The sequence below is a fragment of the Stigmatopora nigra genome, chromosome 15 (genome assembly GCF_051989575.1).
Source record: "Stigmatopora nigra isolate UIUO_SnigA chromosome 15, RoL_Snig_1.1, whole genome shotgun sequence".
In the NCBI taxonomy this organism is placed as follows: domain Eukaryota; kingdom Metazoa; phylum Chordata; class Actinopteri; order Syngnathiformes; family Syngnathidae; genus Stigmatopora; species Stigmatopora nigra.
The window spans coordinates 4,623,081-4,650,651 of record NC_135522.1 but is presented as its reverse complement, the minus strand read 5'-3'; the positions used below and the strand labels follow the sequence as shown (position 1 = coordinate 4,650,651).

The 27,571-nt window shown below is 42.5% G+C and overlaps 2 protein-coding genes across 3 annotated transcripts; both read right to left on the bottom strand.

Annotated features, from left to right (window-relative positions):
- Positions 1-1,917: 1,917 nt before the first annotated feature.
- pirt (phosphoinositide interacting regulator of transient receptor potential channels) lies at positions 1,918-5,318 on the bottom strand. Its single transcript, XM_077733882.1, has 4 exons — positions 5,186-5,318; positions 3,935-4,004; positions 3,078-3,296; positions 1,918-2,366 (listed from the first exon to the last, which is right to left on the bottom strand). The coding sequence occupies exon 4, from the start codon at positions 2,358-2,360 to the stop codon at positions 1,953-1,955; it is 408 nt and encodes a 135-aa protein (XP_077590008.1). The 5' UTR covers positions 2,361-2,366; positions 3,078-3,296; positions 3,935-4,004; positions 5,186-5,318; the 3' UTR covers positions 1,918-1,952.
- shisa6a (shisa family member 6a) lies at positions 4,596-27,041 on the bottom strand. 2 transcript variants are annotated; one of them, XM_077733880.1, is made up of 10 exons: positions 26,705-27,041; positions 20,988-21,177; positions 19,459-20,050; positions 16,816-16,976; positions 15,777-15,866; positions 14,600-14,668; positions 6,949-7,014; positions 6,777-6,797; positions 6,510-6,638; positions 4,596-6,413 (listed from the first exon to the last, which is right to left on the bottom strand). In XM_077733880.1, exons 3-10 carry the CDS (start codon positions 19,923-19,925, stop codon positions 5,863-5,865), a joined length of 1,554 nt encoding a protein of 517 aa, XP_077590006.1. In that variant the 5' UTR covers positions 19,926-20,050; positions 20,988-21,177; positions 26,705-27,041; the 3' UTR covers positions 4,596-5,862. The 2 variants fall into 2 exon arrangements, with proteins under 2 accessions (XP_077590006.1, XP_077590007.1); XM_077733881.1 differs by lacking the exon at positions 6,777-6,797.
- Positions 27,042-27,571: the final 530 nt, after the last annotated feature.

The following is a 27,571-nucleotide window of genomic DNA, read 5'->3' as shown; positions in this document are numbered from 1 at the left end:
CAGCCATAACAGAAATTCTATCACTACACATTCAGGGCCTTTTATCTCATTGGCTACCATTGGATCCCCTGTCAAAATAGACATCTATCACTGTCAATGGCACAGAAACTTGATGTTGACATTCTGTCTTACATTCTGTCTTGAAAGACAATATTTTGGCATTGAAGAATATAAACTTAATGAAAACAGGTGGTGAAAAGAGCAAGGTCCAATTGAATTGAAATGCATGAGTATGTTTCCCCTACCAACATGACGTCACAGGTAGTCAGCGTTTCTTGTTGTGCACTTTGTCGATTTCTTCATTTTAGTTTTTGCGCATGTTTAGCCTTAAAAAATGTCGTTTAGCACTTGTTTTTCACTTCTTTTCGTGGGGGGCATCAAAAGTCCAAAACTTTTTCGTTTTGCATGCTTCCTATTTTTGATCACGGTAACAGTAACCGTTATTGTCACATCCTTTCTTTTCGTCCTCATATCCTTTGTTATCGTAACTATTGTTGTCGTTTTCGTCTCGAATAGACTCTTCCTGGTAGTGATGAGCGGTCGCTTTCCCCCATGTGACCTTACCGGTCCGGTACGGCCCGGGCCTTTCCGTCGAATCGTCGTCATCGCCCACCTTATTCACCGTAGTCACCGTGGTTGTCGCCGTCATCTTCCGGCTGAGCCTTTCGGACAACTTTCGAACGATGCGCGCTGCCAAGCCGTCTTCGCGTCCATCGCGCTCATTGGCGACCGCTTTGGCTCGCACGTTGCCGGCGTACCACAAGACCCAAAAGCCCAGGCTGATAAAAATAATCAGCGCTCCAGTGAAGATCAAGAAGTCACCGTAAAACTGGCCATCGGCGGCGCGGACGTCCGCAAACACGCCGACCAGGAGGAGAAGCAGGCCGGCCAAATCCAGAGCCAATGCGATGAAAACGAGGGGCAAACACTTGCCCAGCAAAACCTTCGCCTTCATGTTGGTCAAGGGGTGGTGACGTCACATCGCCGCGACAGAAGAAAGTAACGGACGAACGACGTGCGCAGGGATAAAAATGGGCGAGGATGCTCGATGCTACTTACCTGACGCACAGGTGACGCCGCCCTCCACGACAGGGTTACCCGGATGTGGCACAAGAGCGCGCATTCGGTTACGCGCACACACCTGTTGTTAATCACACAGCTACTCTCACACACCTGTGCAAAAAGACAACGCACATCCTCCAAGGAGATTACAGTCAAACATACAGTATATTTAATATCAAACAATCACTTTAGCTATAATGTGCTTGCATGAACAAGTAACATCACCCGTTAACCCATTGGCTGCCATTGACGGTGACACACCATCCATCCTTTTAGACTGGGAGGGCTGGCAGCGATCAAAATTTGTGTTTTGTAGTCGCTAAAAAACAACAACAACAACAATTTGCAAAACACTCTTATAGGCTGCTGTAAATGGCGATTGACATCCGATTCGTACCTAAATGTGATGCTTTGTCGCCAACCCGTCTCCAGTCCAAACAGATTGGACACCTATCCCCGTCAATGGCAATGAAAAAGGGATGTATTCCAAGTCCAAGTGTGTTGCCGCTGGCTCTAGAGGGGAAAAAAATAAAACAACCATGCATTTAATAATTGATACTCTAGCACAGTACATGGAAATATGCCCCCCCTGCAACCCTCAAGTGCACTTCTGGCTGCAAAGCATTTCCCAGTAGCTCCCTGGCGTCCTTCCACAGATGCAAAAAGGAAGATTCGGCAACATTTTTGTGGCCTGTCATCTGCCACAATTGGAAGACAGAAACGAACATTTCAACCGACATCAGGCGAACAAAAGTTGTTTTTTTTTGCAATTTGCTGAGCTCGGAGATGAACGTGAATCCACAATCCATTTAGACAGGGATGGTTGGCAGCGACCATAGAAAAACTTGTGTCTTAACTTAATGAACTCATGAGGAATGTGAGTGGCCTTTTCATACGGCGAAGGCGGGGTGGCGGTGGAAGGTTAGCGGCTTCTTGGCAGCACGTCGTAGGTTGTCTCTAGTAATGGGGATGAGTACCACGCCCACCACAAAAACCATAAGTCCAATGGAGAGGAGGGCGGGGCCCAGGAAGTTGCTGACCCGGCGGCAGTGGCCGGCAAAGTAGAGGCCGCTGATGATGACGCCGCAAGCCAGGAAGCCGCCTCCCGTGGACATGAAGTGGATGGGGAACCAGAAGAGACGGCAGCGGCCCGGTGGCGCCGCCTCGGCCGTCCACAGCGACTCGCTGCGGGATAGGCTGAAGACGGTGCTCTCTGTGCGGCTGGCTGGCGTCAGCTGGTCGCGAGATTGAGACAGCGTTCGCTCGCCCAGCGCGATGTTCTCGGGGCCGTCCGACATCACGTCCTGGAGGGGTCATGGAATAAAATGAAAAAGTAGTGATTCCAGTCTTTTGGGTTCATTTCAACTGTTTTGGTGGACTTTTGGACACCAATAGGGGAAATATACACTTAGAATTTGCCTCCATACGTCAGCTTGTGTTTATGTTTATGTTCAGAATAACTCAAGTATGAATAAAGGGATTGTTAGCAATCTTGCTGGCTATGTCTGTCATATGAAAAAGGAAGAGATTACATTTGGGGTAATGAGGTCAAGGGTCAAATTTGGATTTATCTGAATATTTCTTTCATATAATGAAGAACTGAAAGGATTCCACCAAAACAGATAGAACAAGTAAAATTGTAACATTCTTATTCAAATTTCATGGCAAAATTCAATGGCATTTAATCCATTGGACTACAGTCACATTATACTTTAAAAATGAAGGACGGTTAGAAATTCTCGTATACTCCATATGAATCTTTCTGAGCCACAAAATATTGCGTACTGTCACAATTCAACTCACCCTAAAAAAAAGATTCTACCACCGTCCGTTACTTTTATTCCGACTGTTGAGTATACCAAAAATGTAAAGCGCACATGCCCGACTTTCCCCAAATTATCTCCCATTGACAACCATGGACATTCCATCCATTTGGGCCAGGAAGGACCAATTCAGTACCACCGAAACCCAATCACTCGCCACCGGCCTCGAATCGGCGCGCTAATGTCGGTTACCTTTTCGTGGAAGTTCCCCAGGAGCGTCCAAGCATCGGATGATCTCTACGACGGCGGCCAACGACAGAACGCACTCGAAAGGCGGTGCAAGACTTCCTGTTGGTGGATCATCCCGCCCTCCTCATCTTCCTCTCCTCCTCCTTCTTCTCCTCCTCCTCCTTTTTCTCGTCCCGGGCGCTGGTCTCCCTGGAGGTGGTCCGCAAATGTTCCGGGAAGCTGCTGCGGATGACATTATCAGCATTATTACTACATGTATTGATTTTTCAGTCAGCTATTGTCAATATCTGTGTCTGTGTGTGTGGGTTAGCATCACTTTATAAAAGATGTTGACACACTTTACAGTCACACACTGACACGCACACAGTGAACACTAGATGGACTTTTATACTGTAGAAACTTTTGTGAGTTAAATTTATCTAACCAGACACACATTACAGTGCTATTCTGCAATATAGTTTTTGTTTTATTTGAAGTATGCGTTGTGGTAGTTAGTAATAAGAATATTGTTGATCAATACTTTCAGACTGTGTTTTTTGAAAATATTTAAATGTAATATATTTATTTATAAACCACACACTCCAATACAAACTTTGTTATTTGGGAGTTTTTAAAAAAAATGCTATTTGATATTCAGATGTTATTTTCCTATGCAAAAGTGTTATTTATTTACATTATATATATCAACATTTATACACTAGAAAACGATTTTAAATAGTTATTTTTCTTTGGAATTTCTTTAAATGTATCCACATCCCATTTTAAGACTTTTAAGTTATTTGTTTTTCCATCCACTATCACCGTTAAGTTAAAGGCATGTACACACATACAAACCCACTCCAATTTGTGTGTAAAAGTACTTCAAATGTCAGTCTTCTGTGATGACCACTGATGTCCGGCAGAGGACAGCGCTGCCATTCACTTCAAATGCTGTAAACATAAATATAACATACAACCAATGTGATCATAATCAAATCATATATGTATTTTAAAACTGCCCAAGTGGGAACACTCTTTCTAAAGGAAAATTCAGAATTTGTTGTTGTTGGTTTCCATTAGTTTTGCAGTCTTGGAGTTCTACCATGATTTCCAACCCTTCGGCTGCCAATGACGTCGATAGAAGTCCAATTTATTTGATTAGATCAGGCACCCCCTGTTAGTTCTACTAGATTGGGCGCTTATTACAGTCAATGTCATTGAAGCAATCAATTCCCGTTTAAATGCAACGTTCATCACTGTCAATGGCTGCTCAAGAGTTTCCATGGCAACCAGACTGCTAATTCTCAGGCATGCCAGTGAGCACGTGACAGACCTACCCCCAGCCCACCCTCATTAATTTAACCAACTAATTCCACGGTGGGCGATCGATGTGATTGATCGGGCCGGGATGGAGTGTGTGTGCGCGTTACCATGGCGACCGAGGTCAGCCCATCCTCGGCTGGCTCGAAGCGAACGAAAGCGGCGTTTAAAACATTTAAAAAGCACATCACGCCAAAAAATCGATGGACTAATCGCCACCCATCAAACGTAATAAGTTGTTTTTATTGAAGTTTGTCAAAGAACTAAGAACAGGTGTACAGCAACATGACGTGAGGACATTCTGGCTGCTAATTGGCAGGAGACAAGGGCAAGGGGCGGGGCTAAAGAGATATCTTGCACACAGTTGGTATTATAACAAAAAAAACAAAATATTTTCTTTTCCTCGCCTAAATGTGAACGCTGCCAGAAAAGCTTCCGTCTAAACAAAAGTGGCTGCCCGATTGGTCGCTCTACGGATGTTACCGGTCTGCTCGGTCGCCAAATTTCGCGCTTTTGTGACCGCGAGTGTGTGTGTGTGTGACGTCTTATCTATGTTCAAAAGTTAGCATTTTCACAAGCTTATTTACAAAAAGTTTCGCCAGGCCGATAGCTTCGTGTGGCTATCGTTGGCGCCCAAATTCTAGCGACGATTTTGTCAAAGAGGCTCAGCGACAAACGCTAGACATCGGTTGGGATGAACAATTGCGTAGTGGAGACGAGGGTCAGAATAAGGCCTCGACAGGAGTCGAACGAGAAGACAAAAATATGTCAGGAATTCGAGAAGCCAGAACAAGAAAAGGTAGAATGCTCACCTCGTCGTTTGTATTTACATGTGCGCTAACTTGGACTTTTCTCGCCATCTGCTTCATGGCTTTTAATGGTGACGCCGATGAGATGCGCAAAAAAGGCCATCGTTTCAGCGTTTGAGCTCAAGACGGGTAACATTAGCGTGGTTAGGTTTTTGAGCGTCAACCGCGGGATTGCTAATGATGTTGTCGTGTGAAGATGACATCATCACGCATCTTGCTTGAATGGTAACAAGTGACATCATCGATGGCGGCGATGGGGGTGCGCAGTGTGGATTTTGTCAACGTCGACATCGTGGCTCGCATTTGAGTGGTCGCTAAAAATAAGGTGGCGACTGGAACCTTTGAAGAAGACGGAAATGGAGGAGCCGCTTGAAGCCCTTGGGTCGCGCTTCTGCGCCAGGAAGTGGAGGACAGAAAACGGTCCAATGTTCACTTCGTCGGTCAGATTTATGTTCAAGCCAACCGCCAGTCTCACCGTTTTCTCTGTAATGTCTTCCGAGCTAATAACAGGGTCGCAGGTAGCATTGGGGTGGCTGTGGAAACGCTTGTAAAGACGTCGATTGGACGGCGTTGGTCAGAATGCTAATGGGACGTCGTCCGGAATGCTAATGGGACTTGGTCTCTGATACAAAATGAAGGACGGTCGGGGTTGGGGGAGCCCACCAGAGGAGCCGCCGAGGTCAAACGGTGACCTCGTTGGTACTGTGATGGAGTCCCGTACCAAAGTGCAGGTGGTCCACGGTGTGCGTCCGGCGCGAGGCGAAGGCCTGCCTCTTGGCGGCGCTAGGGCGCACGTCGTAGACGTCTGCAGGCTCCGACAGCATTTTACCTACGCGGTGGCGCTCGTGGACCGGCGTGGTGGGCATCAGCATGTCGGCGTGGGACATGGCGCGGGCCATGGCTTTCTGCCGGAACTTGTTGCGGTGCATGGCGGGAGACAGCAAAGGATCCTGGGAACGCAGACGCTCGGCCGACAGCAGCAGTTCCTCTGACGGGTGGCGGCCGCCGCCGTAGGCTACCGCGGCGGCGTTGCCGTGGTCCCCGCGACGAGGCGTCCGTGGTGGTGAGAGGACGTGGTCCTGAGACATGGCGCGCTGGACGCGGCGGGGACGCTGACGATGTTGATGGTGGTGATGCGACGGCGGCGGGTCGGCGTTCGGCTTGTGGGCGTGGCCCCGGCCGGTGAAATTGGGATGCTTCCTGCTGTAAAAGTCATCCACTTCCATGTCACCTGACGGTCAAAAACAGTCACCTCGTGAGACCATGTGTTCTGTTAAAAATGTGCGTAGCTTTAGCAACATTAGAATTGTGACGTTTGTTTGTTTACTCAAGTCCGCCGAGAGCGCGATCTCGTAGGAGGGCGGCAGGTGGCTGAGGTTCTGGAACGATCTGGACAGCGACAAGTCGTATGGCTCGGTGGCCGCCGTCAGGATGTTGTTGCTGCGCGGATTTCGCTCTGCCGGCGGAAAAAGGAGGCAAAAATTAGACATTTTACATTCGCGTTCCTATCCACCTCGTGTCGCGATCAGATGAAAACATGCCGATTAACAGATCAGGGCGGACAAGATGGCGGCGGGCGGCCAGGAGCACTCACCGTGTCGGGCGTGTCGGTTTGCTGACAAAAGCCAAAGAACAAGCGTCAAAAGCACACACGACACATGGCGGCGGTATGTAGCGGATGGGAAAATCCGATAGGACGCAAAGTAGCTGCCACGTCGTTATCTTTTGTGGGAAAGAGTACCAAAATATAGGGGTGGTGTTCTCACCTAACTTGGGCGTGAGCGCCGTCAAGTCCACGTGGCTGTGCTGGTAGTCATGGTGATAATGGTTACCTGTGGTATATACACACAAAAACAAAGGAAAATGAAAATACGCAAAAATAATTGCCACTGGAAGTTAAAAAGTACAATTAGGTACAAAAAACATGAGAAATAATCATTGACAATAGCAAGCACCATGTATAGGAAGTTGAAACGTCAATACAAGAAATTATTCATTGATTCATTGAATTTAATCCCCCGACTAGGGGAGAGGGGGGTCCGTTTTTTTGGATGATTGCTTAAAAAAGAAAGTCTGAAGAAAATAAAAAAATATATGCATACATATATGAAAGAAAAGGAATTAGTTGACTTATGGGTCCTCAGAGGCGGCGAAGTGTCCGGCGAGGATAATCACAGATTTATCTGATGTCTTCTCTCGTACGTCAGAAGGAACATCACACAAAGCTGCCGCTATCCTCGCCGAAGTCACGTGACGTACGCCACATACTTTTACCATCTGGCTAAAAAAGTGGGATGACAACAAAATAGCAAGTTAAAAAAGCACAACAGCAAAAAAATAGAAGCACTTGACGGCAATTGGAAACTTTTCCAGCATCTCGGGACCACCTCAACGTCTCTAAACCAAGCGTTTGGCCTCTCGTTGACATTTGCCGTCCTCTCGCCGCACCCAATCATTGACATTATCACCCATGCACGAGTGTCAGGCTCTGGCGTCCAATCAATTAAGAGGCTTTCAGTCATTTCTGTCCATCATGACAAGAGGTCGCCGTTAGCTAAAATCTGTAAAACGGCTAATTGCTATTTAACCTTTTAACTAACACCATTAACTCACGAGTTAGCTCATTGGCGATCGTTAGCCGTCCCTTCCGCTCACTAAAAAGGAAAAATTTTACTTAGCCGGCATGGAAAAAGGAATACGAACTCAGCCTTTTTGGGTCGATTCTTTTCGTTCTTTGAGTCTTACATCATTTATGAGTCCAATTAGGAGTCCATTTAGATTCCGGAACACATGCCGTCGAAACCTCAAAGTTGACACTAATTGTTCACGTTACTAACGCGGGATGCCGAGACCAAAAATGTCAGGTAAGACAAGTTTTTTTCCAGCAAAAAAATCAAGCCAAAAACGTACACACTTTTGTACATCTTTGATGCCAAGACTCCTGCTGTCATTGAACATCCCGCTTTCACTTTCATGTCGTTCCCATTTGTCCGTCTTGCTGTTAATTAGCCGCTCGCTCGCCAGTTTCTCAGCGGCGCCTTTTTTTTTTCATTTAAAATACATCACGGCGCCCGAGACCAGGCCAAATGCGGGCGCGGCGCTCGCCGGGGAATCAAAAGGTGCGAGAGAGTTAATGGAGCGAGTGATGAGTTAATGAGCCCTCGGTGCCACGCCGCTTCCGCTCTTGTTAAAGATCAAAAGTTATGATTAACAAAAGTATCAATAAAACGTCCGACAAGACGCCACTTGCCATCGTCGACATTAATGACAACTGTAAAAATGCTAATGTAGGAAGGAACTTCTCTACTTGGAGGAGCAATATTAGAACTGTGCTTGGAATTATTCATCAAAGACCCTTGAAGACACAAAAAAAGATCTCTAGTGGAAAAGAAAAGTGGCTTCTAAGCAACAATGAATGTGGAAAAGTCCACTAAAAAGACAAAATGACAGGTGAAAGGGTGCAAATTGACAAAAAATGGTGTGGGAAATGAATAAAAAACTCCAAAATAAGAGGGGACAACAACAAAAAAGTATTATTTATATCTATTTGTATAGAGCAAATCAGCAATATACCAAGTGACCTTCCAAAAGTGCCAATATTTGATGGAAGCATCATTATTTTCAACACTAACAAGTTACAAAAGACCAAGAAGAGAAATCCGGCCCAATCTTGACCCTTTTGTTTTGAAATACATTGAGTATAGCACATTTTATGCTGAAAGGGCCTAAGCCAGACAAAAGTGGAACGTATGAGGCGACCCAAATAGCTTGCACCCAATCACCTTGAATTTTTTTTTGCTGTGCTGCTTGTCTTTGGGGACGGAAGGCAACATGGAGGACATCCACATCTCAATGGATGGCAAGTCTTGGCCACCTTAGACTTGCCACAACAAATAAAGTGGAAATGTGCGACACGGGAAGTTGTTTTGGCAAAGTGGGCCAGGAGTCCAGCGGGGGCAAAGATGGCGTTTAGCGGATGCCAAAGCCCCGCCCGGCCGGCCGGTAAGGAGGTCAAGTGCTCTTACGGGGAATTTAATTTGCTTGGATTTCTTCCGGCAGTGTGCCCTACTCTTTGCTTCCTTGGGCCTTCTTCTTACCTACCGCGTGACCCCTTTTTTTGTAAGATTTTTGATATAATATTTAGATTTTTTTTCATATATAAATTAAAAGAACTTTATTAAAAGCCCTCAATAGTCAGTTTTTAGAGATCAAAAACAATGTTTATGAAAGCTTTTTAAAAATATATTTTTAGATTTTACAAAATAATTTTCGAAGTAAAAACAGAAAAAATAGATTAAAAAAATTACAATTATCTATTTAAAAGGAAAAATCAGGAAACTTAATATACATCTATACTCTTCATTTGAATTTGATCCTAAAACAAAAAGTAGGCACTTATGATTTACTTTTCGGGCCGCACAAAATGATGCGGCGGGCCACATTTGGCCCCCGGGCCACCACTTTGACACCATGTGATCAATTGTCAGTCCAGAATCTCACAGAGCAGGCAGAGATAAAAAAAATATCTCAACACAGAAACCAAAGCAAAACAAAGATCAAATCCAGTCTTCCAAATCAAACTCCATTTTAAGCTTAAACGACTTCTAGTTTGATTGACAGCTCCACATTACAGTGGCAGCCTCAAAAATCCCATATTACCCCAAAACTATCCATTCATTTGGACATCCATGTTTCAACACCATTCACATCCTTAGATTATAAAGCGCTTGCTGTCTTTTTGAGTAAAAAGTGCCAGAAAATTGTAAAGGGGAGGAGAAAAAAAAACCCAAAAAAGTGTCACAGGTGAAGGTGTTTAAAAGAACATTTGCGCTTGCTTGGCATACTGCTTTTCACACGCTTGTCATGAAGCTTGGTTTCATGCGGACACGTACTTTGATGCCAAAGGGGGCCGGGAAAAAAGCTTGTTCAAGGTACCCCGGTGCGTGTCAAGAGCAGACGTGTTGCCCTTTTACAAGAAGAAAGCTTTCTGTGTCTACAATGGAGTGCCACTAACAAAAAAAAAGAGGATTTTGTGACAATATGGAAAAAACTGAAAAACTACTGGCTCTCTTATTGATGTTTTGGAAGAGAAAAATCCTTAGAAATGCCTTCATGAAATGCTTTTAGCAGTATTATTGACTGTGCATTGTATATGGAAATATATACAGCAAAATATTGTATTAGAAAGGGGTTTCATAAAAATATGAGTTATTTAAAGTTAACATATTTACGCCCACGTTAGCCAAGATGCTCACGAGCCAGTTAGCGCTCGCTTCGGATTCCCAAGGTTACTCGCGTGTGATGAAATAAGGATTCGATTAAATATCGGTATGATGACGGACGGGCTTGTTTGTTTTGGTGAATATTTTGTTGGGTTTCCAAATGGGTTTTGACGGGTTTCTCAAAGGACTTTTCAGTTTCTCCCGAATGGAATTTAACAGCAACTTGATCTTAATATTCGCTCTCATCTCTTACACAATCGTAGTTGATTAGCACAGCGGCGCCACACGTGAAGAGCGCCAATTAATTGCCATTCGCTGCCGTAATCAAAACAGGATTTGACTGGTGAACCTTCAAGTGCAAAAAAAAAAAAAAAAAAATGACATCAAAGATCAACCAGATTTTGGCTGCACTCAAAAAAGAAATTCATACTTTGATCTACACTTCCAGCTGCTTGTTTACATCTCGTAGTACTACAAAATATACACTGTTTTTTTTCCCACCGCCGTTGATGGCGAGAGATGCCGCGTCGCCTAGCGACAAGCGATGGCGTGCCGCTAACAAACTGGTTAATGGCGCCTCTGGAAAAAAAATTGGGAATCGCCATCCATTCTGAGTTTAAAAACACGAGTACGACGAGTACAGTTAAAGTGGAACTGGTGCAGCGTGACCCAAAAAGGAAGCAAGAGCGAAAGGCAAGAAAAGGGTCCTCATGTGGGCCAGCACAGATTGTGTGCTTCAGGGACTCCACAGGCTCAAATAGGGCTTCACTGCATGTGAGAGAGAGACAAATACTCACTAAAAAGGAACCAAAAAATAAAAGGGGCCTCAACTTATCTGCCGCTATGAATGCTGATACTGATTGTAAATAATTATTAAGTATTTTGGCATTGTCTTTTTTCATTTGACATGTTAGAGCTTACAGTACTTATAGCAGTTGGGGTTAAAGTCATTTTCTGTCATGGGTTGTGACTTAGTTTCACTTTCATTTAGTATTCAAACAAGGTTGCTATTAGAATTAATTAACTGCTTTTGTGATAGTCTATAAAACGATTTTTAGACATTTTAATTTGTCGAAATTCTCTTTTGAGTCTCATAATATGTAGTGATATCTTATTGCATTTCAGTTTTTTAGAAACATGTACTTTTTGAATAAAAGATGGGCAGATATTAATTTTAAAAAAGCTTTTCTTATTAAGTGTAAAACAGTAAATATTCTATTTTTAATGTATATATTTACAAATTAAAGGGATTAAGAGTAAACATTGTATGTCTTACTTATTCATTTTTCTGAATAATTAGATATATTCCATTATTTAGAATACACAACTTTTAAATTTAAAGGACTTTCTTTTCATCTTTAAAACTAGTTTTACATTAAAACGTCAAAGTAGAAAAGACGAAAAATATTGTAATGTTCTCTCCAGATTTAAAAAAAATATTTCTTGAACTATCTTTAAATAAACCCAAAACAAACAAAAAAATCAATATTCTTAATACATCTAAAAAAATCACATGAACTAAGGAAATGCATGAAATTAGCTCATTGACTGGCATTAATGTCTAATGTCACCCACGGCAACCAAACATGCCAATCATCCCATTTCAAAAGTCTTTGACATCACTGTCAGTGAAGGCATTAATTGGCTTCCTGGGCCAAGTTTTCATCCAATGTTCTTGCATCATCATCCCTCCCAAAAAAAAAAACTCCCAATCGCTGGTAAACAACATAAGTGGCGTCTTTTCTTCAAGTTTAGCCAAGCTCTTCTAACATGCGCAAACAATTTTTAGTTGTTGTTGTTGTTGTTGTTATGCGTTGATGATATTGGCCGTCTCCTCGGGCTGACGACCATGGTGATGATACTCTGCGGCCCCCGCATCACAACTTCAATTAATTTCACAGTCGGCAGCACCGCCGCTGATTTACAGCTTGTGCGTGCGTGTTATTCTACTCATTCGCCGCGTGTACGTTTTGCGCTGTCATTTTTGTGCTTCCGGACAAAAACGGGCGACATTGAACTCAGCACGGAATGCTATTTCTAAAAAAAAACAACAACAACATCAAATCCAACCCCTGGAGAAGAATTGACTAGGCCACATGACATTTGATGGACAATTCTATGGTGATGAGCTCCTGAAAAGAGTCTCAAAAAGTCATGCAAGAAAAAGCACAGCAAGTCAGCCATGTTATTTTCAAGTGGCCTTTTAACACTACAAAAACTCAGGCCCTAAAAACACACTACAGATTCACAGGAGGAAAGAATTGAAGACTTAACCCTACACAATATGGCTTCCATGACTACAACCAGAAAAATTCAGAGGGCGCAGTTAAAAGCCTAAAATTTTCTTCAAAGTGGACGGGGTGCCAAAATCAATAAATTCAAGATTCTGTAGATGTCGCTGACAGATTGACTGTTTGGGTACATTGCTTGCTGACTTGCTATGTTTATAGAGTGAAAAGGGCGCAAGTAAGTGATGCATTATTATCATTATTTTTTTATTATTATTCTTATATCATGCTTAAAGCATGACAGTATTATAGTTTTCATCTTCTCCAGTGAGCGAGACGATCCTGATTAAAGCCGAAATCGGTAAAACGAGATCGGTTTTCCCCCAAAAACATACTTAAAAAAAATCCCATACAAAAGTTGTTATACGGTGTCCACCATTTGAAATGATTAAAAAAGGTAGGATATCAGAAAAATGTTGCCAGGCATGTCATTACGAAATTGAGGACAGACCATCCTACTACATATTGAAATAATGCTCCATATTTTTCAGAGCTCATAACAAAAAACTATGGGGAGTTTGAAGCTTGTGGCCGCCGTGTGTACGTGTGGGATAAAGGGTCAGCGGAAGCGAGTGGGCAGCAGCTTCTTTCATTCACAGTAAACATGACTAATGACGCCAACCTGCCGGTGACTTTAACTCGGGACGCAATCATCCTCATCATCATCATCAGCATCCTTTTGAGTGCAACAGAAGTTTGATTGCGGCCAGCCGACAATCGTTTCTTTCACAAAGAGCGCCTGCAAAATTGCTGCATCAAAAGCAAGCCACAGCGGAAGATGCCGCAATTAGGGGTCTTTGCTTTTCGACTCCATGCCGGCTCTTCAGATAATCACATGGATCGCCACCACCGTCTGATGTGACCAATCCGATAGTCACCGGACGGCAACAATGACAAAGAAGAAGAAGAAGAAGCGGGTTTGGAGTACTAAAAGTTACAAGCATTTGCTATTTTCGACATTTTTCTGGCGGCTATGCTAGGTTCCTTTCCCGCAATCTAAGGTACATGACACGAATGCACATGTGTGATATTGCCATGGCGACGTGTTTACGTTCAGTCCGCCTGCCCACTTGGGATTCATGCGCGCACACAAAACAACATGTTCGCCTGGACTCCCACGTTAATCGCCAGCATGGATTATTTGAAATCATTTCCCAGAAAGCAATTTAGATTTTTGGGTTTACACTGGCGTCGACTCATTTGAACTCGTAAGAGTCCGTTTCGCTCCGGTTCAGCTCGGGTTTTGGCGTTGGCCGCGTCTGGGACGGTCCGGCCTTTTGGTGCTCGGACGTTTGGTCACCGGTCTTTTGGTTTGCTGTTTACTGTTGAAGCCAGCTCTCAAAATTATATTCATGAGAGAGAGTTTAATATCTAAGAGAGAGAGTTTAATATCTAAGTACTGTTTAATACCTAAGTCCTGTTTAATATCTAAGTACTCTTTCATATCTAAGTACTGTTTAATATCCAAGTCCTGTTTAATATCCAAGTACTGTTTAATATCCAAGTACTGTTTAATATCCAAGTACATTTGACCAGCGACCAAAAGGGACCAAAAGACTGGCGACCAAACGTCCGGTCACGAGCCTTTTTTGGCGCGAGGAGAATTCGTCCCGCTTGATGAATGCAATGTGATTTAATTGTTTGAAAATGTCACCTGATTTACTTTCACCACGCAGCAGCGTTGACATTTTCATACATGCGCCATTTGTTTATCTGTGTATTTATATATTTGCGCGAATGGCCTTTCCAAATGCTAATTTCATTCGTTGGCGCGGCTCCGCTTATTGATTGGAAAGAACCTTTGTGGTTTATTAGTCCGACACATATTGCCAGCTTTTTCCTTGGGCCACTTTTTGGTTGACTCGATTGGAAATGGAAGGAGAGTTTTTTTTTTTTTTAGGACGTACCGTACGAGAGCGGGAGATCCAACTCGTTCTGCCAGGACAGCTGCGCCGAATCGTCCATGGAGTGCTGCGCTGTAACAAGAACAAGAAGGAGGAGGAGGAGGAGAAAAAGTGTGGATGAGATGCTGATGAATCAGAGAGGAGAACAATGGCGCGGTCATTTGGCACTTGGCGAGCAGGAAGTGTCAATTTGCCACTTTGAGAAGAAGACACTTCAAGACACACACAAACGCACGTGATCCCGATGGTCGCTTCAAGTGGATTTAGACCTAAGATTTGTGGACCCATATCCATCTAAAGTTAGTTTTTATGCCTTAAAAAGTTATATTGACAGCCAATCCGAAAAGACCCCACAAACCCCCCTCCACCCTTATCCAAGGTTTGGCCTCAATGTGGCAAAATAGACATTTATATTCTATATTTATCAAGAAGAGAGAATTTGCTGCTAAAATCCAATTACTAATTTTAACTGGCTCTTTAAAAAGAAAAAAAACATGCAATTTGTATAGATTTAATGTTTTTTGCTGAAAGCGCTTTCATTAAAAATGGATTTTGACATCTATTACAGTCAATGGCAGCTAAATGTCATGAGCTATTTAGAAAAAAAAACAAAAGCAAAACATGTTCCTGCAAAATACACACAAAATACACCACATTTATTTGACTTTCTTTTACTAAAAAAAGCTTTTAATTTGAAACTATTACTCATATCTTTCTTTAGTGTTTCCCCATTCTTTTCACTTACCGCTATCTATACTTATCTTAAAATGGATCATTTTGCACCATACATATTGTTGTGCCCATTGAAAAATATGTGTGGACAACCCTTCTACTACAGCTGGATATTATAAAATATATTTTAGAGCCTTGTCCAAATGAGAACAAATTAGCCCCCCAAAAGTAGTTTTAGCCTTTGGGTTCGCTTGTCAATCACAACAACAAAAAAAAAGTATGAAGGCCACCTGCTCCAAATTAAATAGAAAGACAGCCATCTCGGTTTCGAACGACGCCTTTGAGCCACTTCCAAGTCGGGCGCTTTGTCCAATTAGCGCTTATCTCCAGTCGCACACGGGTGGCGCTTAACTCCGCCCCCCCCCCCCCCTTCCGCCATTTAATGAGGACGGAACACAGTGTGAAAATGTGCAGATTATTTTGAGCGGAAAAAAAGAAACTTTGTTACCTTTGAGGTGTCCTCGTCCGAGCGTCACAAAACCGGACGAGACGAGCAGGTCGGCGCCTCCGCCGCGGATGGCCTCCATCCCGTAATGACCTGCTGACACAGGCGCATCAATGGGTAACCATGGCGACCAATGATGCCCTCACTTACAACGCCTAACCGCAAAAGAGCCATTTTTCTTTTTTGTGTGCTTTTAATGAAGGAAAGTGAGTCACTTTGGACGATTTTCACCTTTTAGTCGAGCGGACAGACAACCAAGGCATGTGGTGTGGGGGTGCATGCCAATTATGTCCCCCAAAAAACACACTGGACTTCAACTGAGTCAGCACTAATCAATGGCACACACACACACAAATACATTGGGGCATGCATGAATGAGCGAGGGAAGGCTAAAGTGGAGGTTTTATGCAAATGAGTCGAGACTTTTAAACACCAAAAAAATCTGGTTGGTTAGAAAAATTCAAGGAGAAATATGCCATTTTGTTTTGCCATTCAAAAAAGGTTTTGCGGGTTGTTTTATTCCATTTTTGGGGGAAAATTTGAGACAAAAAAAACAAACTAACAAAAAAAACAGAATGAATGACAACAGCACACTGAATTAAAAATGGGCATTTCCATAAAAGTCCTCCGTAATTGATTGTAATTGATGGAAACCCAAGTTCAAAATGGCTGCCGTCTATTCGCCATCAATAAACGCCAATGAGATAATACAAAATGACCTAAACAGCGTAATGGTTAGTATCTGCGTTACAACCGATTTTTGATAACAAGTTTTCGGAAGACAAACAAAAAGCACATGCACATATTCTTTATCCTCCAAGACGAACTACGAAGTTTAGCCTTGTAGCGGCACGTGGCGATAACGCTGTCCCGTTTCAGTGTTAAATCTGGGACAGGCTAGTAGGGCGCTTAGCGAGCGGTCCCCGGAGCGCCCACCGAAAAAAAAGGGCTTTTAGGTGAACGACGAGATCGTTTGCGTCCCAATTTGAGCGTGTGCTAACACGTGTGCCATGGAGTGCTCTTGGATAAACGGGCGACGTACCGTGATTGGATGACTTGGTGTGTACGGGAGTGTAGTTGTTCTTGGAAGTGCGCAGCGGCGTCTCGTCTTTGGGCGACCCGTCCAAGATGGCGTCCAGGTTGTCGTGCTCGTATTGTGAAATGGGAACGGGGCCTTGCTGCCTCAAGATGTCCGCCAGAGCTCTGCAATCAAATCATATTGGGTTTAACGCCAATAACATCTCGGGTCACGTATTTTTGGCTCCATGTTTTTTAAAAAAAAATCAAATAACTTAAACTTAAAAACAATGTATATTTGATCTTTTTTTCTTTATAGGAGAAAGTCTTTTAGTCATTTGTTATTTTTTCAAAATGAAACAAAATACTTTATAAAATTATGTACAGTAATAAAGTGGAAAACAGAAAATTTGGATGAAAAAAATGCTATTTTTAATTCTAAAAGGGAAAAATCAGGAAATATAATATACATCTATAATCTTCATTTGAATTTGATCCTAAAACAGAAAGTCGGAATTCATGATTTATTTTCTTGGGCCGTAAAAAATGATGCAGTGGGCCAAAATTGGCCCCATGCCACCACTTTAACACCAGTTTGCTATTAGAATAGATAGGCCATGCATTGCCATCAATAGCAGCCAAGGAGTTAAAGACAGTTAAACGGTGCGTTAACGAGGTGTGTCATTAAAGTCATTAGCGTCCCATTTTTTTTTTTTATATATAAAAGTGTGTCAATGAGGACCTGGAGCCAGCGTGTACTCCACTTTTCACTCGGGTGCGACTTGGGGAGCCTCCGTGATTATTAATAGCATTTTTCTCTTCCATGAGGAAAAGAGCTTGAGCTCAGGCGACACCAGCGGCCTGATTGGCGGCGTCCCAATTGGTTTTCAGGCGAATATGATGTTTTTTTATCGAGCACAAAACCACTGTCTGTCAGTCAATTCGTGTCAACTGCAGTGGGCAAAGAAATGAGCCCTGAGGAACGCCACCAGTCTGGGATGATACACCCAAACAAACAAAAAACAACAATGTTACTGACTAAATGGTAAAAAATTGGCATATATGTAAACCCTATACTTTAATGTCATGTTTTTAAGTCTAAAATGCTGATATTTTTGGTAAATAAACTAGAAAATGTGAAATATTTTTGGAATCATTCGAATGTCAGTAAACAAGGTTTTTTTTTTATCTCCAAAAATGTTTTTTGGGGGGGCTGGTGTACCATTTTAGCCTCAAATAAATATACCAAGTCTCCATTGTGGGACTTTTGTGAATCTTTTAAGATATGAAAAATGCAAAAGTAGTTTAGCAGCGAAAAGACAAGCGGAATAATAAATTATAAAAAAATAACTAAATAAATAAAGTGTAGGAATATGTGGGATGTTTGACTTCACAGAATTGTGTAGTAATGAAATGTTTTGTGGCTTCCATAATATTTGATCCGACAAATACGTGAATACCAGCCAGAATATATTCATACAATATCTATATTTCTATATATATATATAAGAGCAACTTAATGAGGCAAGTTACTGGCAAAGCATTATTTATGCATGATGCCTGGATTGTAAATCCCATTTCTTGAATTGATGAGTCACATGAGGCGCCTTTCTCGGATATCAAAACAGGGCATTTTTCACTTACATTTTACCACTTCTGACACCCTCCATTCCAAATGTTTTTCAAGAAATGTGTATGAAATATGTAAATCAAACCACAACATGATCATTGAGTGGCAGAGCAAATGAAGGCTCGTTTTTCAGTCGTATCAAACCAAGTGAGGAGATCACAGTTTGTTCTTCTCCCGCTTCTATTTTGGCCAAATTGCGGCCGTCTGGCCGTGACGCAAGCCAGTCAGCCAGCGCAACACGAGAACACCAACCAAGTCGAGAGGTGATGCATCACCCCCCCCCCCCTGTCTGCCTCTCAGTTGGATACAAAAAGCTGATCAATAAAGAGAGAATTCAGCGCTTTTGAAGGTCACACAAAGCAAAAGGTCTGCCAGCGTAGTGTCTCCACCATTGCTCAGGTATTCAACAAACAGCATTTCATTCATTGGCAAAGTTTGGGCTTTTAAAATGATTTGTAAAGGAAGTGTTGAGAATTTGGAAGGGAACGTGCATGGCACTTTTGCCCCCTACTTTTAAACTCTGTGACTGAAATAAAAACGATTAATGAAGTATTTGCAATGCCTCGCCACATGTTGTGCTAGGCAATAATAAGTCTGAAAGCAATTGGTCAGTCCATCTGTGTGGAGTTTGCATGTTCTCCCTGGGCCTGGGTGGGTTTTCTCTGGGTACTCCGGTTTCCTCCCACAATCCAATGGTAGGCAGATTGGACACTCTAAATTTCCCCTAAGTACGAGTATTAAGCGTGAATGGTTGTTTGTCTCCTTGTGCCCTGCGATTGGCTGGCCACCAATTCAGGCCTCTGACCTGAAGTCAACTGGGATAGGCTCCAGCACCCCCCACGACCCTAGTGAGGATAAAGTAGTTCATAAAATGAGATATTTGTGGTCTTTTCCCTCAACTAATTGAGCACAACTCGACCATTGACGTTCAATTCATTTGGACCGGCTAGCAGTGGATGATGAAGCTTCAGTACCATGGACAGCGACATACCTCCAAACCCAATGAATTGGACAGAGTGAGAGAGGAGGGGAACCCACCTGTGCACGTTCATCTCCTGGGGGGTCTTGGTGGCCTTGTCATAGGCCACTTTGGCGGTGATGCCCACGGCCACGACCAGCGCCACCACGCCGCAGCTGATGTAGACAGTGGTGTTGGTGCGGTCCAGCTCGGGGTCGTAAGTGTCACCGGTGGGGGCCGGCGAGGGCGGTTGCGTCTTGATCCAGTCGGGCGTGTTGTAGTTGGTGCAGATCTTCTGCTCCAAACGCTTGGCGCGGTCGGCGCAGCAGAAGCGAAGGAAGCAGCTGCCGCAGCAGAAGCGGTGGTCCGTATTGTTGCAGCCAAACTCCTTGTCGAACTGCCCGCTCACGTCGTAGTAGCCCAAGCACGTGTCGTGCCGTAGGCCGGGGGCGCCGGAGCTCCCGCCGCCGGCTTTGCCCGGCCGCCTGTCGGCGGGGGCGTGGCCCGCCAGCAGCAGGAGCGCCAGCCAGAGCAGGAGGGGCTTCATGCTGCCCGCCCCCGCCGCCACCTCACTTCCGGGAGATTCTTTGGGGCGCCCGGCCCGGGGCGGAGGCCCGGCGCCGCGCGCCGCCGCATTCTCAGAAACGCAATCGGGATCGTCCGCCGGGGGACCTTGGCCACAAAATGTAAAGAATTTTCGTCAGTCGTCATTTTCGGCGGATTTTTGTCGTCCTACAACTGCAGAATTGACACAGACTAGACTAGGGATGTTTTTTTTTGTAGAAATGCAACCTAATTTGGCGGAAATGTCAAGAAAATAACTATTTCAGGTCTACAACTGTGGTAAAGTAATGTCAAAAAACTAAACTACTGTAATACCAAATGGAAGTGAAAATACACTACAAGTTCACCCCATTTTTTTCCAACTAAAGCGCCGTAAAATCCAACTGACATTCTATTAGTGCACCCTGGTTGTTCTACCATTGTTGTGTCCAAAATGTTGTCAGTTTGCTAACACACTTTAGCCTTCCTAACAAATATTGTACTCTTGCAGTAGATTAAACAAGTTCAAGTCCACTGTGAAGACCCTCAAACACCTCATCATCTCAAAGACACCCTAAAGCCAAAGAAGGCACTTGCCAGCTATTGGCTAACTCAAAACTGACAGCCAACAATCAATTTCATCTGCACCAACACACACACACACACACACAAATATTAAAAATCGCTCCGAGAAATAATGCATAAACATCCTTAAAATAGACCAACCCAATTTCTTTCTGACCCGTCCACAAATTTCTTCACCAAGAGCAAAAAAAGCAAGTTCATTCTGATAATCTCTCTTAGTCCACTAATTAAAAAATTTAAAAAAACATCCCTAACCGAAAGAAGTACTCCTTGTACTCCACTCCCATCACTCTCCTTTTTACAAAGTAGTGTAAAGAACATCCCCATTAAAACAGACCGTCTACTAGTGTACATAAATGGTGGACACTTGGTTGTTTTTGCACAAAAGTCATGCAGTAGTTCAAGTCATGGCAAAACATGGCTAATAAGATGTGCTAGTCCTTGGACGAGTGCTGCAGAAAGGCCAAAGATAAGAACTTACCACTTGCGACTTGGCTGCTCTGCTGATCAAACTGAAAGAGGAGTCAAGGAGGGAGGGGAGGAGACTCCTCCCTCCTTCCCTCCCTCGCTTGCTTGCTCGCCCTCTCTTTCTCTCCCTCGCTCTCTCTACGACGTCATCATTCAGGTGGTGCCTCTTCCTCCTCATCCTCATCGTGCATCCCTAGGCGTGCCTGGATACACAGAAGAAAATAGTCACATGCTGACATTGTGGGGCATAAACGTCCAATTCCTGACCTCACCTGACAGGTGAAATCTAACAAAGTGGAGGTTATGCATACCTGGCAACCTCGACCAATCCCTCCCCTTATTAATGATTGCAATTGCCTTTATTAAGTGTTATTTTTTGTCTAAATTCAACGCGGCACATATTTACTCACATATGGTGGACTTAAAAGTCTTCAATTTTCTCCAAAGTGGATGCAGTGCCTAATGAGTATGCATTAAATTTAAGATTTGGTAGATTTTGCTGTATGACGCTGACAGCTTGGCTGTCTGGGTACGTTGCTTGTTGACACAGTATATTTGTACAGTCAAAAAGGCTTAAAGCATGACTAATAGCAGTCGAAGATGACAATTTTGTCTTCTACTAGTGAGCGAAACGATCCGGATTGGAGTATAAATGAGTAAAACCAGATCAGTTTTACAAAAAAAAGTAGTTGTACTGCGTACACAATTTGAAATGGTTAAAAAAATATATAAAATAAGGAAAAAAAAGGTATACATTGACAAATATTGGTTATGTATTGGCTTCCACATATGTTTGAGACAACTGAACAACGAAGAAATGAATTATTATCAAATTTAAAGCAAGAAACAGAAAGAGTGATTGACTGGTAGGGGTCATAAGGTCATAGAGTCCAATTATTTGTGTATATTTGAGCTAGATAGTTTAAGTATGAAGAAAGGAATTGTTACCAAATTTGCAGGATATGTTTGTAATATGAAACGCAAGAAGAGAATAAATATTGGGCTTTTAAGGTTAAAGGTCAGAGAGTAAAATTAGCAAAGGTCTGCTTTCCCGAGATAAAACTGGAAATGATCCAGTTTGAGTGCCACCGCCACCGACTAGTTCGATCCCAGCACAAATGGATGGAACGTTTATCTCCATCGATGGCAGTCAGCGAGCTCATTCTTAGCTGAAATGGGATCATTTTTTTGTGTTGTGCGAGGGAACCTTTTTCTTTTTTTTTAACTTTCCACTCCAGAGAGCAACAAGGAGGCCGGCCGGCCGGCATGAAAGCGGTGGTGTGCGCCAAAGTGTGCGAGTGCCATCCAAATGAATAAAAGTGTGCAATAATCAATTGTTACGCATGCAAAGTGCGGTCGAGGGAAATTAAGATAGCACTTTGATGAAACGCCACACGCCAAAGCATGCGAGCACTGACTCGGCAACCGGACAAAAAAACGACTGGGACGGATGCCGCTGTCAACAACACACAAAAACGACACAACGTGTGTATCTTTGTGTGTGTTTTTGAGTATTTTTTGTGGCAACAGCAGGCCTTTTTACGACACACACAATTATACAATGTTGTAGGAACGTAAAAGTCTTAATTAGCCAGTGTTTGTGGATGGAAGGGAAGACCTAAAGCCTCTTCCACTAAAAAATTGGAATTCATCAAAATTTATTAATTTTTGCTAATAAATTTGCTATAAAATTTACAATAAAAGCTGCCCAAAAACACTTGTATGCGCAAATAAGCCCTTTCTTAATATTAAATGCAAAATGATGTGCCAAAATGACATCATTGCTTTAAAATTAAACAAAAAAATAACCAAAGAAGTATAATAATAACAATAATACTATGAAATGTTCACTATTCACAACAAACATCCAATTCTATCATGCACAACATGGCTAATTCAACAATAGGAAATCTCATCTTCAATTCATCTCATTAGTATTCATAGATCAATTGAGCAATACATATTTTGGATGTTTTCATTAAAAATCCATGATGAAGGAGGGCTGCCTTTTACTGAGGCGAAACCACCCAATTTCCACACGCTATAAAACCTTTCTACATTTACAAATCTCCACCATAATAAAACGTGGATACAGACAAAAAAGGCATATTTATTGCCAAACAGAATTATTATCAAACTTGGAATATAAAACAGCAGATGTGAAGGAATTATGGAAAATAAAAATGGATGATTAGCAAGATAGCCGGATATTTTTTGTAGTATTTAACGGAAGGGGTTATTACATTTTGGGTTTGAGGTTCAAAGGACAAATCAATGCTATTAAGTCAATGCTTTGAATTTGGCTGCTTAGGCAGGATTGAGTTTGCTCAAATTGCTCTTCTAGTTTTAACGATGCATTTATTTATTTAAGGTGTTTCGATTTGTGAATGAATTGTTGAGTCTTCAAGTGAGCCACTCACTGTTCCCTTTTTAACAAGGAGGACTTTATATTTAACCTTTCCGCATCATTCAATAGATCTCTTTGGATTTTTATAAATGTTGCAAATGAACTTATTTACTCGGTGGATAAAAAGCCAAAAGGAAAAAAAGGAGTCTCATCAAAATGTCAAAAGGCTTTGCTAGCGTGGGGAGCCGTGACTCATTTACATAATGTTCAGCTAAATAATTCATCTACGCGCCCGGCAAGCTCGTGAAGCTGAGATGGCGACAGGTGAGCTGCGGATGGACATTAAATCTGTAAAAAATCTGTTAAAAAAACTCCAAAAAGCTTCTTTGTTTAATCCTTTTAGTCATGTAGGACTTGACGTTTGATTAAGTGAAGTGAAAAAAGAAGAAAATCCACATCATAGATGACTGCAAACAAACAAACCATTACTGGAATATAATTAAATTAGGATGCAAAAACTGCCTGACTGATGTATGAATTGAAAAACCAATAAAATCAGGAAAAAGTACATTTTAAAATAAAAATGGAAAGAAAAAAAATGGCAAAAATAGGAAATTGTTAAAAAAATTAAAACCCTAATTTTTTTTGGAGTGTATATTCACAAAATACACACAATAAATGACTTTAAAGTATCAATAAAAAAAGCAAAACCTTTTTAAGAAATACCTAAAAATGGTGAGCTATAATTAGGGCTGAACGATACTACAAAAAATTAAAGAAAATGACTTCTGGCCGCAATATATTGCAATATTAAAAATGAAAGATTTTCTAAGCAGATGAATGCAATAGACTTGGGTTGATGTAACATGACTACAATGTATTCGCATAACCCAATTTAATCCATTCTGCCAATGATGAAACTTTCGCGACATAAAAGGGTTCAAGGAAGCTTTTATGAAGCAAAACAAAAGTATGGGTGTTAAAAAAAAAAAACAAATTTACATGCCCTACAATTGGACAGGCCTACCTATAATTAATATTACTATAGTAGCCACAATTGCTTTGCTAGACATTAAATAGTGCACATTATAATGTTTTACCAATTCACACTCCCACCATGATACTTCAAATTGATACCAATGCAGTACAGTGAGCATACTAGTATATACTGGGACATGAACAAGCAACTGGGTAAATATTTTGTCTTTTTCTTGTTTTTTTCTGTAAATCTGATGAACGGCCACCAATTAGACGCTGACGTGCAAGCATATGCGGAGACCCGAGGGCACGTGGCGCACGGCGCACCGTTTGTCCTCATTAAGCGCGCTTATCCACTATTTTCTGTTTGCCCGAGGGGCCTCCAGGGGAAGAAGACGGCGACCGCTCGTCTCTGGCCGGTCCCTCCGCCGCCTTGTGGCGGTAAACAGTGCCCGAGGGCCACTGGCTGCGGCCCCAGACGACCGATCGATCCATTAGCGGCGCGGTGGCATCTCGCCGTGGGAGAGAAAGCGCCAAAGAAAAACAAACGGTGAAAACAACTTGCTCGTCGCCTCGGAATACAGAATGCGTGGAACTGGGTGGCCGGATAACATCGATGTTTTGCACTCTGACAGGAGCGTCTGAAAATGACTTTGACGGGATGTTTTTCGCAAAGATGGTGATGGGCTTTGGCCTCGCAGTTCTGGGGTCGAGGGTTTGATACCAGGTGGGTTCTCATCAATGTTCCCTCTAATTTTTCGTTGGTCTGGGCAGAAAGACAACCTCCCTGAGCGCACTGAGTGACATCATCATTGCTCGCTATGGGCACACCAGTATCACAACTGCCATAAGCAGGTGCATGTCAATGTTCCCTTTAATTTTTCATGTAAAACATGCTGTAAAACACGAAAAACATAAGAGTGGACAGAGCTACTGCCACTGGTTGCCATGTAAAGGGTAAAAAAAAGTTTGGATTTTATTTACTGCGCGCCATATGATTGCTGCTGCGCAGAGAAGACCAGAGTAGTGCGCACAGCTTAGAAGGGACAGTTGTTCTCACTGTGGGGAGTTGTTTTGCTTGGGTGAGTTTTGTCCGGGTACTCCAGGTTCCTCTCTAATCCCAAAAGCATGTCTGGTAAACTAGTTGAAAACTCTAAATTGCCTTTGAGGCAAAGAAGAGGCGCTTTGTCATTACGGAAGTCGTTTTTACCGTTTCATGACTTTTCTGACTGAACATGGGTCCTTTTTCAATTGGATTTCAGCTAGTCACACGTCTCCAGCTTCCAAAGTGGGATAAAATGTAGAAATGAAAAATTGATGTCAAAAAAAAAGCACGCAAAAGTAAAGCATACTATGACGACCGTTTGGGAGATTCAAATTAGACGACTATTGGCGTCACTCAATTGATTCCGGAGCACGAGTTGAATTTGAAATGAGCCCTGATTAAGAGCTTGTTGTGCTGAGACAATTGTCGTCTCTTCATTGACTCTGCTGCTGATTGTGTGTGTGTGTGTGTGTGTGTATGTTATCAGGTGATGAATGACAAATGTGTCCGTGTCGCTGGTGTAAATCTATGGAGAGAGCTTTGCTTTGGTGGCTCAGCACGTGTGCCAAACAATTGATGACTACACAAGTTCATTCAACAACACGGCCGCTTATCATATCCGCACAGACGTTTGCTACATAATGCTTCTTCTTCTTTGTCTGCTAATACAATCAACTGGCAAAAAATGATGTTACGTGCATTCAAATCAAAAAATATATGGGACTCTAACTCACTCACGACTGCTGAAAGCAATAGGAATTGAATGTATTGGAACCAACATGGCTGCCATTGAATGATTGTGTTTCAGTAAAGGGGCAATGATTGATTGGTTAGCCGAAGGGAAGAAATGATTTTGTCGCTCTTGAATACATTTGTTTATCAAAAACGGGATGAATAAAGTTATCGAATCAACTCTAATCGACTCCAATCGAATCATTTCTAATCGACTCCAATCGAATCAACTAATCGACTCCAATCGAATCGACTAAACGAATCGAATCGAATCTACTTCAGGTCAATGAAAATGAACAAAAGGAAACTATTCACATGATTTAAAAAATGTCATCACAAAACATCATGGCACATTAATATATATGTATTATAAGTCAAACTTTTGAACGTAAAAAATGTATATTAATGAATCTAATCAATAAGCACCTGATTTCCACACAAATCAAACAAAAGCAACCTTGAAGGGAGACTTGAAGTCTATCTAACTAGCACATCAGTTGGAAATATGCCTTAAAGAAGATCTTTTATAGTTTCTCCTCCAGAATTCCCTGCTGTGGTTGGTTATTTTTAAAGTCAAGTCAAAGCCTGCAGCAAATCTTCAAATAATGATAACGTGCGCCAAACTCACTCGCCGAACCTAAACGGCGCATTCGGGAGAGCTCGCCGTTTGACGCGCTGACAAGCCGAAGAAGACTTCAGTATCTTAAGACACAAATCAATTGGCGATCAATTCCCACCGCCTCGTTGTGTCAACAAGCCTGATTAGCTCCTTAGCGCTTAGCGCCTTTCCACCCGTTTCAACGTCAATAAAGGCCGTGCTCCATCGCACGTCACTTCTGCTCGGCAACAGTGTGTCTGTCGCCGGCGACGTCGGACAGGAAATTGGGATGGCACGTTGACGGCGACTTTTACGGACGGGAAGTGATCGGCGCTATCCGTCGGCAAATAAATCGCCCGAATTGACATTGTGGGTAATTGCTGCGAAAAAAAAGCGCCATAAATGGTTGCCATGGAAACCGGGGAGGGTAAACACACCCGTGTTCCTTTGACTTTGTCCTCAGTGGAGAAAAAAAAATGACATTTGTCAAGGAAAGTGTTCAAAACATGGAAATTAGTGACTATTAATAAAGTCGCAATTTGTTAAATGACCTGAGAAATTGGAATTGAGATACTTTTAAGGACAATCATTAAAATAATATGAATTTTATAAAAAAGCTATAAACTGGGGGCTGTAAAAACACTTCATTTCTCAAAAGAGATGCTCCAAATTTAACAGGCTGTGAGCCAGAAATGCTAAAAAAAATGAACTGAGACAGAAGAAATGCACCAAAATCGAAAGGAAATCAATGGAATTGAGCCCAAAACACCAGGAAGTGTTTCGAAATGAACAATGTCGCTTTTACAAAGCCCTTCTCTTATTATCAAGCTGGGAGTCGGCTAGTGGAGTACTCCACTGTTGGCTCGTTTGTCTCAGTGTGACGAAAGTAAAGACGCA